This window comes from Bos taurus, chromosome 7 (genome assembly GCF_002263795.3).
Source record: "Bos taurus isolate L1 Dominette 01449 registration number 42190680 breed Hereford chromosome 7, ARS-UCD2.0, whole genome shotgun sequence".
In the NCBI taxonomy this organism is placed as follows: domain Eukaryota; kingdom Metazoa; phylum Chordata; class Mammalia; order Artiodactyla; family Bovidae; genus Bos; species Bos taurus.
In genome coordinates this window covers 17,432,321-17,444,691 of record NC_037334.1, presented here as the reverse complement: position 1 = coordinate 17,444,691, position 12,371 = coordinate 17,432,321, and the positions used below count along the sequence as shown (strand labels likewise).

Sequence of the window (12,371 nt, the reverse complement as noted above, 5' to 3'; positions counted from 1 at the left end):
AACATTCATTTGTTTCCTTTTAATAGCAGATGTTTGAGCATATGTCTTTATTTAAATTTTTTGAGCATATTTTTGCCATCAAAAAGTCTACAAACAATAAATGCTGGAGAGGGTGTGGAGAAAAGGGAACACTTTTATACTGTTGGTGGGAATGCAAACTAGCACAGCCACTGTGGAGTATAGTGTGAAGATTCCTCAAAAAAAAACTGGAAATAGAACTGCCATACAACTCAGCAATCCCACTGCTGGGCATACACACCAAGGAAACCAGAGTCAAAAGAGACACATGTACCCCAGTGTTCATTGCAGCACTGTTTACAGTAGCTCAGACATGGAAGCAACCTAGATATCCATTGGCAGACAAACGGATAAGGAAGTTGTGGTACATATACACAATGGAATATTACTCAGCTATAAAAAATAATGCATTTGAGTCAGTTCTAACAAGTGGATGAAACTGGAGCCTATCATAGAGTGAAGTAAGTCAGAAAGAAAAGCAGCAATACAGTATATTAACGCATATATATGGAACTTAGAAAACAGTAATGACAACCCTATATGCAAGGGAGCAAAAGAGACACAGTTGTAAAGAACAGATGTTTGGACTATGTGGGAGAAGGAGAGAGGGGGATGATTTGAGAGAATAGCATTGAAACATGTATATTACCACATGTGAAATAGATGACCAGTGCAAGCGTGATGCAAGAAGCAGGGCACTCAAAACCGGTGCTCTGGAACAGTCCAGAAGGGATGGCGTGGGGAGGGAGCTGGGAGGGGGCTTAAGGATGGGGGTACACATGTGCACCCATGGCTGATTCATGTTGATATATGGCAAAAACCACCACAATATTGTACAGTAATTAGCGTCCAATTAAAATAAATTAATTAATTTTTAAATAATAAAATTTAAAAAATTTTTAAGGAAAAAAATTTTGAGCACATGTAAATGCTGATGAATAGAGAAGAAATCATCCTTGTATCTCTAATATCTAGCATACCATACTGACTAATCATCAGACTATATCCTGAGTCGAACAAACATAAAAACTGAAGATTTAAGAACACTTGGTGAAATCACTTCCAAATCACATAATTCTATCATATTCACAATTATATTTTTATACACCCACTCATTTGTTTATTCAACAAATATATATTAAGTATGTATGGTATCGGAGTGGGGTGCCATTGCCTTCTCTTGTTGTGGAGCACAGGCTCTAGGCATGAGGGCTTCAGAAGTCGCAGCACATGGACTCACTAGTTCTGGCACATGAAGTTAGTTGCTCCAAGGCATGTGGGATCTTCCCAGACCAGGGATTGAACTCGTATCTCCTGCATTGGCAGGCAGATCGTTAGCCCCTGTGGCACCAGGGAAGTCCTCAGCTTCTCTTTTATGATTCAGTTATTTTGACATATGACCTTGTTGGTTGTTGCTGGAGGGGAAGAGAGCTGAAGACTGTGTAGGATTCAGGCATATGTCACTGCGACCAACATCTCATCCACTAGAATTCAGCCACATGCCCCAGACTATCTGAAATGAGCCTGGAAAATACCTGGCCCGTGTGTGCAAGGAAAGTCATTGGTGGAGACACCACGTTGCACTGCGTTTGTGCCACCTGACCACCCACGCGTGTTCTTTTGTGGCCTTTCAGGAGCTCCTTGGTGGTATTGTACAAGTATCCCCAGTCTGCTCCAAAGGAATTTCAACATATATATTTTTTAACTTTTTGGCTGTGCTATGAGGCATGTGGGATCCTAGTTCCTGACCAGGGATGGAACCTGCATCCCTGTATTGGACGCATGGAGTCTTAACCACTGGACCGCCAGGGAAGTCCCCAAGTTGCAACATATTCTAACTATAAAATCTCATACCTTTTCCCATGATCTTCAGTGCTTTCTAGTTTGACTCTATTTCTTTCTTAGGGAATAGTTGCCCTGCAATGTTGCACAACAAAGTACATTAGCTACAGCATGTAGCATGTTAGTCTCTTAGTTAGTACATTAGCTACAGCATGTAGCATGTCCAGCTCTTTGCGACTCCATGGGCCATAGCCCACTAGGCCCTTCTGTCCATGGAATTCTCCAGGCAAGATTACTGGAGTGGGTTGGCACTCCCTTCTCCAAGGGATCTTCCTGACCCAGGGATCGAACCCTGGTTTCCCACACTACAGGCAGATTCTTTACTTTCTGAGCCATCACATATATCCCCTCTCTCCTTCCCACCCTCCTTCCCACCCACCCCCATCTCACCCCTCTAGGTCATCACAGAACACCCAGCTAAGCTCCCTGCACTCTACACTAGGTTCCCACTAGCTATCTGTAGCTCTCTACACATGGTATCTTCACACATGGCAGTACACATACATGAGATGAAACGACAGCCATCAGAATGGGAGAATATATTGGCAAACAAAGCAACTTACAAGGAATGAATCTCTAAAATTTACAAACAGCTCATGAAACTCAATATGAGAAGAAACACACCCAATCAAAAAGTGGGCAGAAGACCTAGGTAGACATTTCTCCAAAGAAGACACACAGATGGCCAAGAGACACATGAAAAGACGCTCAACACCATGAACTATCAGAGAAATGCAGATCAAAACTACAATGAGTAGTTCACCTCACACGGGTCAGAATGGCCATCATAAAAAAAACCTGACTCTGTATATTGGTCCACAATTAGCATCTTATTTTTTTTCTTTCAGATAAACTTAATCTTTTATTTGATAACCCTGTGGATTTTGAGAGATCGACTTTCTTCCCTCAATAAAGATGTGTCGAAGATACAAAACACAAGGTAAAATGGGTTTAGACAGTTTAATGGGCTTAGCATCGGTTGTAGTCCTAAAGGATTGCTTTTTCAAGCATGCATGCATGCTTAGTTACTAAGTGGTGCCCAATGCTTTGCAACCTCATGGACAGTAGCCCACCAGGTTCCTCTATCCATGGGATTTCCCAGACAAGAATACTGGAGTGGGTTGCTATTTCCTCCGCCAGGGAATCTTCCCAACCCAGGGATCAAATCCACATCTCCTGCATCAGCAGGCAGATTGTTTACCTACTGAGTCTCCTGGGAAGCCCCTAAACAGTCATCTGTAGAGAGTTGCCTACCCTGTTAGGAACCACTGTCAAATGAGAATCATCCTTAAAATCATATGCATTTGAAACCTTGAAATTAATGAGAAGATTCATAGAAACAGAAAGTAGAATTGATGTTGCCAAGAGATGAGAGTATGAAGAAATGGGTACTTATTGTTTAATGGATACAGTTTCAGTTTTTCAGGGTGAAAAAAAGCTCAGTAGAAAGATAGTGTTGCTGGTAGTACAACAATGTGAATGTATTTAATGCCTATGAACTGTATGTTTATAGTTGTAGTAAATTTTGTGTTATGTGTATTCTGCTGCATCAAAATAAGTAGTGGTAAAATACCACACTTGCCTGGGAAATCCCATGGACACAGGAGCCTGGCGGGCTACAGTCCACTGGGTCACAAGAGTTGGACACGACTTAGCGACTAACAACCACCACCACCACAAATTATCATTCCAGTTATAAACATTCATATTAGAGGAAAACACCCATGGAATAAACTCATGTTCATCTATTAAAGTTTTTACAATGAAAATGATAGCATTACTTCCAAATATTGCATCACAACCACAGTTTCTCCAAGTCCATCTTGGCTTGAGAAAATTTCACCAGTAACTGGAGAGAATAGGCTTCCCAGGTGGCTCAGTGGTAAAGAATCTTCCTGCCAATACAGGAGATCTAGGCTCAATCCCTGGGTTGGGAAGATTCCCTGGAGAAGGAAATGGCAACCCACTCCAGTATTCTTGCCTGGAAAATCCCATAGACAGAGGAGCCTGGAGGCTACAGTCCATGGGGTTTCAAAGAGTCAGATATGACTTAGCAACTAAATAACAATAACTGGAGAGGAAGGCAGATGGGGCCTGAAGACAGGACAATATACTATTCAAGAGAGAAGGTGGTGAGTTGGTGACTCTCCTTCTTGGTGTTAACAGGATGCTGACGTTTAAAGCCATTGCTCAGCTCTTCCTCTTGGGCTGTTCCTGGTGCCTTGGCTTCTTTCTCACTGAACTGATAAAGGAACCCATCAGATCCATCATCGCCTATGCGTTCACCATCACCAACGTCCTGCAGGGAGTCTACATCTTCCTGGTCCACTGCGTCCTCAACCAGCAGGTAATAGGACCCATCCTGTCTTCTTCCCAGCTCCCAGCTGGGGTCCTCTCATGCGTTTACCTGGCTAGCCCTATTCTCCCACATGATGCCCTCCTGCCTGATGGTGTGTTCCCATTTCCCCCAAGCCTACCATTCTCCACTGAGTCTGGGAGTTCAAGCCCCTGTTTGTAGAAACATTTTTTATGTATCTGTAGGATGAGGTGAGTTCCACATCCTACCACTCTGCCATCTTGATTCTCCTTTGGGCATTCAAGTCTCCGTTTTCCAATTTTCCAGTTTCCCAACTCATGAATCTGTAATGAGTATTGGATGGTAGTGGCCCCATTCTTCTCAGATCATGAATATGGGGTCTAACAGCAGCAAAACTAAAGTTTGGGGGACAGTGGTTTCCATTTCTTACTATTCATATTGTATGTTAATGATTATTACTTGCTTGGCTCTGGGGGATCCAGGGGCTGCTTTCTGAACAGTGAAGAAATCAGAAATGGGAAACAACATAATTAGACATGAATAACCAACTGTGATTTTCACCTTGGGGAAAATTGTTAGGGAGATATTAAACTACCAGGTAGGGCTTCTTTAGACTTGACGGTGAGGGGCTTAAGGTGGGTAGGAGACAACCAGCCAAAGAAGGGCAGTAAAGCTCATGTGGAAACCCTTGCCAGTCCCAGAACCCAAAGATGTGTAGTGAGGGCAGTGCTCTGAGTGTAGGAGAATAGGGTGGTAGTGATGATCCAGGTGCCAGCATTGGCTGGACCACATAAACTTTTTTTTTAATTTAAATTTATTTATTTTAATTGGAGGCTAATTACTTTACAATATTGTATTGGTTTTGCCATACATCAACATGAATCCGCCACGGGTGTACACGTGCTCCCCATCCTGAACCCCCCTCCCGCCTCTCTCCCCGTACCATCCCTCTGGGTCATCCCAGCGCACCAGCCCCGAGCATCCTGTATCCTGCATCAAACCTGGTAACGATAACCTTGTATGTGAGACAGCAAAAGAGACACAGATGTATAGAACAGTCTTTTGGACTCTGTGGGAGAGGGAGAGGGTGGGATGATTTGGGAGAATGGCATTGAAACATGTATCATACCACATAAACTTTTTAAGCAGTGATTTTGCACTGCATTCTGACTTGATAAATAGATGGATTTTGCTAGGTTTCACTCCAGTGGGGTTGTATGGATCTCAGAGAGACGTGTAGTCAGGTATAAATGTAAGAGTTGAACCATAAAGAAGGCTGAGCACTGAAGAACTGACACTTCAAACTGTGGTGCTGGAGAAGACTCTTGAGAGTCCCTGGGACAGCAAGGAGATCAAACCAGTTCATTCTAAAGGAAATGAACCCTGAACATACATTGGAACTGATATATATTGGACTGATGCTGAAGCTGAAGCTCCAATACTTTGGCACCTGACGCTAAGAGCCAACTCATTGGAAGACCGTGATACTGGGAAAGACTGAGGGCAGGGGGAGAAAGGGGCAACAGAGGATGTGACAGTTGGATGGCATCATCGACTCAATGGATGTAAGTTTGAGCAAATCCCAGGAGATACTGAAGGACAGGGAAACCTGGTGTGCTGCAGTCCATGGGGTCTCAAAGAGTGGGATAAGACTTAGCAACTGAACATCAACAACAACATTGAGAGGAGGAAGCAGTTCTCAGTGGTTACAGAAAACTGCTCATGCTCTTAAGGATAATATAAATGTTGAGTTATCATTAGCATAAAGGTGCATAGGCTGATCCACAAATAATATCTCTGTAATCACTCATAGGGGCCTCCCTGGCGGATCAGATGATAAAGAATCTGCCAGCAATGCAGGAGACCTGGGGTTGATCCCTGTGCTGGGAAGACCCCCCTGGAGAAGGGCATGGCAATCCCTCCGGTATTCTTGCCTGAAGAATTCCATGGGCAGAGGAACCTGGTGGGCTACAGTACATGGGGTCACAAAGAGCTGGACATGACTGAGCGACTAACACACAGTCACTCATAGATCAATCTATCTGATATGGCCTCCGCGGACCATCTGCAAATAAAAATGGGGGAAAGTACTATTTTCGGTAGCATTGTGCATATAGCCAGAAAGCATTAAAACGCAAGATTTTTGTTTACCATCTTTTTCAGGTGAGAGATGAGTACATAAAATGGCTTAGGAGGATGAATAAAAAGACAGAGTCTGACAGCTACATCCTTTCCAGCTCTACCAGCCAAACCCACATGGTAAGATGATTTCCTCTCCTAGTCCATGCTGTTTCCTAATTTGAATTATTCTCTTCAAACCGGTCGGCAGTTTGGTCTGCCCCTCCCCCAATAGTGTGACTGGACCACACATTGACTCTTGGCACAGGAACCTGTTAGCATCTCTGTCTCAGCTTACTGTGCAATATCTGACACTGAGCATCTCTAGGGTGGGGTAATAGCATACTTACCCACACATAATCTGCACAGTGAAAGATTTTGTTTTTCTGGGATTATTGGTTTCTAAGTGCAAGGGCTTCCCCGGTGGCTCAGTGGTAAAGAACCTGCCTGCCAATGCAGGGGATGCGGATTAGATCCCTGGCTCAGGAAGATGCCCTGGAGAAGGAAATGACAAACCACTCCAGTGTCCTCACCTGGAAAATCCCATGGACATAGGAGCCTGGCAGGCTATATAGTCCATGGGGTCCCAAAAGAGTTGGACACAATTTAGCAACTAAATAACAACAGCAATCTGAGTCCAAACCTTGGAGTTACAAAAACGTGAATAAAACTCTTTCTAATTTATGTTATACTGTAACTAAGATATCCTTGTTCATGAGTTCCACAAGTTGCCAAACAGGTTTCACTGCTGGTAGGCTCTGAGCCTTAACCAGGCCTGTGCTTTGTAAACCTTCAGAGAGGCCACAGAACTTGGGACTTGCCAAACATGTTTAGCCAGGATTTATTTTTCCAGCAGAAAATGTCTTTACATTTTGTAGAACACTGGTGTTTTTTAAAAAAAGAAGACATAATTTAAGGACTGTTGGCATAGGCAAAATAGTACTTGAAGAAAGTGATAGACATCACGAAACACTTTTCTTCTTTTACTTGATAATGATGAAGGAAAATGAACGGAGGGATAAATAAGACGAGTTTAGGTGAGATGTAAGAGCATGAGAGCTTGGTTTTAGACCTACTTCCAAAATTAATTTGGATGTGAATTTGAGGTCAGTCTCCTCATGGGTGAGTTAAGGGGACCAGACTTCATCAACTTATGCTTACTTTCATATCTTCAACTTTCTGAGATACAAAAAACAAAGTTAAGTACATTAAGCCTGGAAGAAAAACACTCAGACTTGCCCTGGGATCCATGCTTCAATATCAATCTCATCTTTTTGTCAGGAAATTCCCATCAAATGATTTCAAAACTTACTTTCAGGAATATTTCAGCATTAATTATATTTCTGTCTCTCCCACAAATTCACACATGGAGGTGGAGAAATCATCCGACTTCCCGGGGAAAAGAAGCAATACTTCAGTCTGAATGTGACAAGTTCTTCCATATCATCCTCCCAATCACCCTGGAGAAAGAATTAGCCATATGACTCAATCATCCATAAGAACTGATTTATCCTACAGGAGAACTGTTGGCAGAATGTATGCTTAGGTTGAATAATATTTTGTGTAGTGTTGCAGTGTTATTTGCAAATAATTAAGAATAGTGTTTTCAAGTATTTTACGCAGAGACATGTAGGTCTTAAATCTGGTGAGTTTCCAAATGTATATACGTGTATTTGTTGTTGTCGTCTAGTTTCTAAGTTGTGTCCAACTCTTTGTAATCCCATGGACTGTAGCCCACAGGCTCCTCCATCCATGGAATTTGCCAGGCAAGAATAATAGAGTGGATTGCCATTTCCTTTCCCAGGGAATCTTCCCAACCCAGTTTTGAACCCAAATCTCCTGCTTGTATATCTATCAACTGTATCAATCAAATCAAGATATGGAGTATTTGCATTATTCCTGAAAGTTCCCACGTAATCCTTTCAATCATGTATCCCCAGTCTTCCACCCCAGAAACAATTATTCTGATTTCTATAGCAACAGATTAATTCTGTCAGTTCTTAAAGCCCCTATATATGGAATAATACACTGTGTCTGCCTGGTGTCTGCCATGTTTCTCTCATCATGATTTTAGAATTCATCCACTTCATGCATATGTTGCTAGTCTGTGCCTTTTTATTGCTAAGTACCATTTCACACTATTGTATATCACAATTTGTTTATCCATGTTCCTATTGATGTCTATTTGAATTATTTCCATTTTTCTACCATGAATAAAGATGCTATGATCATTCTAATACAATATTTGTGTTTGTGTGTGTGTGTGGCCGCATGTCTCATTTTTCTTGGGTAAATACCTTGGGTGTAATTGCTAGGTCATATGTTAATGATCCACTTTCAAAGAAACTGACAAAACTCTAAAATGTTTGCAATAGTTTACAATAACCCCAGAATATTGAAGAGTTTCACTTCCTCCACTTCCTGAGCACCACTTGGTATTATCAGTACTTTGACTTTTATCCATTTGCATGGGGGACAGAGGTATTTCATTGTGGTTTTTAAAATGTTGAGCACCTTTCCTTGTGTTTCTTTTTCATTTGCATGTCACCCCTCATTAAACATTCAAGAGTTGTTTGCAGGAATTGAGCATGTATGATGCATATGAGTCTTTGTCAGGTACATGCATTCAGATCATTTCATTTTCTTAACTTCAGTAGAGTTGATTTTGTTGTTGTTGTTATAGTCGCTCAGTCCTTTCTGACTCTGTGACCCCATGGACTGTAGTCTGCCAGGCTCCTCTGTCCATGGGGTTTCCCAGGCGAGAAACTGGAGTAGATTGCCATTTCCTTCTCCAGGGGATCTTCCCCACCCAGGGATCAAACCTATGTCTCCTGAATTGGCAGGCAGATTCTTTACCACTAAGCCACCAGGGAATCCCCACTGTATAGCAAAGTGAGTATTTTTCCTAGACTGTGGATGGTGTCATCCCCTAGGTAGTGTCTGCTCTGTTTTTAGCTCTCTCTGCAACGTGGATTTGGTCCTAACGAGACAGCAGAGCTATTGTCTTTGCAAACGTTATAATGCAGTATCTCCTTGCTGTCCAAGGGACTCTCAAGCATCTTCTCCAGTACCACAATTCAAAAGCATCAGACAGTTAGGATGATGATTTCATGGAGTCTAGGAAAAGCCCCCTGGCTCTGAGTCTAACTCCTCTGAATCTAGCCCAACCTCCCATTGAGGCAGCAGCTGCCAGTGTACCAGGGGGAAGATCCACTCCAAGCTCACTTTAGAACCATTCCCAACTAAAGCAAATGGGCTCACATAGACAGTATACAGACACTCCCAACAAGGACTTGCCTTCAGGACTGGGAAAGGTTACTGTTTCAACCAATTTCATAGGGGCAAAGAGAGAAAGTGAAACACAATGAGAAGGCTGAGGAGTATGTTTCGAATGAAAGAACAAGATGGAACCTCTGGGGCTATCTTAGGATCCTGTAATCCCACTCCTGGACATGATCAGAAAGGATCCTTGCACCCCAGGGTTCATCGAAGGTCTGTTTACAATAGCCAAGACATGTTGTTGTTCAGTTGCTTGGTCATGTCCGACTCTTTGCTACCCCATGAACTGCAGACATGGAAGCCAAGACATGGAAGCAACCTAAATGTCCATCAACAGAGGGGTGAATAAAGAAGATGTGGTACATATATATAATGGAATATTACTCACCCAGTAAAAATAATGAAGTCATGCATTTGCAGCAAACAGGATGGGTCTAGAGATTGTCATACTGAGTGAAGTAAGTCAGACAGAGAAGGAGAAATATCATATGATATCCCTTATTTGTGGAATTGATAGGGTAACAGGAAGGAAGGCCAGAGGTCCCCAAGCGGCAGGAGGAAATAAACTGCAAATGGCAGACTTTTTCCCCTTCTCTGTTGACAAAATCAGTTCTGCTTAAGACTAACCTTTTGTTTTCTCAAAACTTGGGCTTCTAATGGCTCAACAAACCAAAGTTCATGTCAATTGTTTTATGGCCAGGGATGACATCGTGCCATCCTATCTCAAAAATGCATATTGTGGGAGAAGAACCTGGTGAAACTCTCTCAGCCTGGAGGTGTTCCTTTTATCTGATTAGAAAGAATCCCAGGGATGGCGGAGCTTGGTGGGCTGCCATCTATGGGGTCGCACAGAGTCAGACACAACTGAAGCGACTTAGCAGCAGCAGCAGCAGAAGCTCGATAATAGACATAAAATGCCTTGCTTAAAACTAGCAAGGGGACACTCTTTCCATCTCCTTCTGGTGTCTATGTCAGAAGCTTTCTCTATCTATATTGTACTTTAATAAAATTTTGCTACACAAAAAGCTCCAAGTAGTCAAGCCTTGTCTCTGACTCGGATTGAAATCCTCTCCTCTGGAGGTCACAAATCCTGGTATAATACACGGCTTGGAGCAGCAACCGTTCATCTTGGGGGCTCCTCTGGGATCTTCAAGACAAGGTAAGGATGCTTGGAGTTCCAGTTCTCTGTTCTCCTAGTAAACACACTTTCCACAGCACTTTACTAACTCTATGGTGTGCCTGTGTGTGTGAAAGCAGCATGAATAAGATGTGAAATTGGCCACGGAGCCATCACTGAGCCCTGTTCTGCGGTTTTGTGGCGCCTCATAATGACCAAAGGCAGCCCCAAGGGAAGCCTTGTTGGAGGTTTATACCGACCTGCCAAGGCCAAGAGGCACCCAAAGTTCCTGCAAGGGGAGAGGCCAGAAATGGGTGAAGTGTGTGGACCAAACTTTCTTTCTTCAGTCACCTTTGCTGGTCTCTTTGACCATTTCACTACTGCCTGAGGAATTAGAAACACTAACCAAACATGTCAGAATTTAGACTTTCAAAGGACTTGGAATCCATGCTGTTGGTTGTTTTATCATGCACTACAGACAGACGGTGACTGCAGCCATGAAATTAAAAGACGCTCACTCCTTGGAAGGAAAGTGATGACCAACCTAGATAGCATATTCAAAAGCAGAGACATTACTTTGCCAACAAAGGTCCGTCTAGTCAAGGCTATGGGTTTTCCTGTGGTCATGTATGGACGTGAGAGTTGGACCATCAAGAAAGCTGAGAGCCAAAGAATTGATGCTTTTGAACTGTGGTGTTGGAGAAGAGTCTTGAGAGTCCCTTGGACTGCAAGGAGATCCAACCAGTCCATTCTGAAGGAGATCAGCCCTGGGATTTCTTTGGAAGGAATGATGCTAAAGCTGAAACTCCAGTACTCTGGCCACCTCATGTGAAGAGTTGACTCATTGGAAAAGACTCTGATGTTGGGAGGGATTGGGGGGCAGGAGGAGAAGGGGATGACAGAGGATGAGCTGTCTGGATGGCATCACTGACTCGATGGACGTGAGTCTGAGTGAACTCCGGGAGTTGGTGATGGACAGGGAGGCCTGGCATGCTGAGATTTATGGGGTCGCAAAGTGTCGGACACGACTGAGCAACTGAACTGAACTGAACTGAACTGACAGACAAAAGCACGTTCGGTAGCTAGGTGGAGCTCTAGCTCCTGTCTCCAACCCCCACCTAGAGCAGGGAGGGACATCGCTGGTAGAAAAGGCCGCTGGATGCTGCTTTTTCTCTCTTACAGATGGGAGCTGACAGTTCCAGCCTCGCTCCTTTGAACTGCATCCTGAAAAGCTGGGATAGATTCGACCCCCAGGGCTTAAAAAGACTCACCTGATCTTCCTATGTGATACTGCATGGCCATGGTATCCATTGGAGGAAGGGAAACAGTGGCCGGTTGGAGCATCTTTAATTATAATATTGTCTTACAATTAGACCAGATCTGTAGAAAACAAGGGGAATGGGTAGAAGTAGCATATGTGTTGCCTCTTTTTCTCTCTGAGAGACATGCCAAACTTACGTCCTCGGGGTATAGATTTGGGTGTGAAACCTTCAGCTCCCTCCTGTCCTCCTACTTTGCCCCCATATTGGGGGCTTCCAGCTGAGCAAACTGAAAGTCAGGGCACCCCTCAGGGGCAGGTTGCCTCTGTCTTGGTAGAAACTCAAACTGAATTTCAAACTGCTCCAGTCTCAGTAGCAGTTCAAACTGCTGTCTCAATATAACCTCAGACTACTCTGGTTT

The 12,371-nt window shown here is 43.4% G+C and overlaps 1 protein-coding gene across 1 annotated transcript in view; it reads left to right on the top strand.

Annotated features, from left to right (window-relative positions):
- Window positions 1-8,537, top strand: part of LOC100337081 (adhesion G protein-coupled receptor E3) — a 43,013-nt gene extending 34,476 nt beyond the window's left edge. Inside the window, exons 16-19 of the mRNA XM_024994939.2 lie at window positions 2,709-2,800; window positions 4,027-4,207; window positions 6,341-6,436; window positions 7,668-8,537. Of these exons, the coding sequence (XP_024850707.1) occupies window positions 2,709-2,800; window positions 4,027-4,207; window positions 6,341-6,436; window positions 7,668-7,718 (420 nt within the window). The 3' untranslated portion in view covers window positions 7,719-8,537. The remainder of the gene's footprint in view (window positions 1-2,708; window positions 2,801-4,026; window positions 4,208-6,340; window positions 6,437-7,667) is intronic.
- The last annotated feature ends 3,834 nt before the right edge of the window (window positions 8,538-12,371 follow it).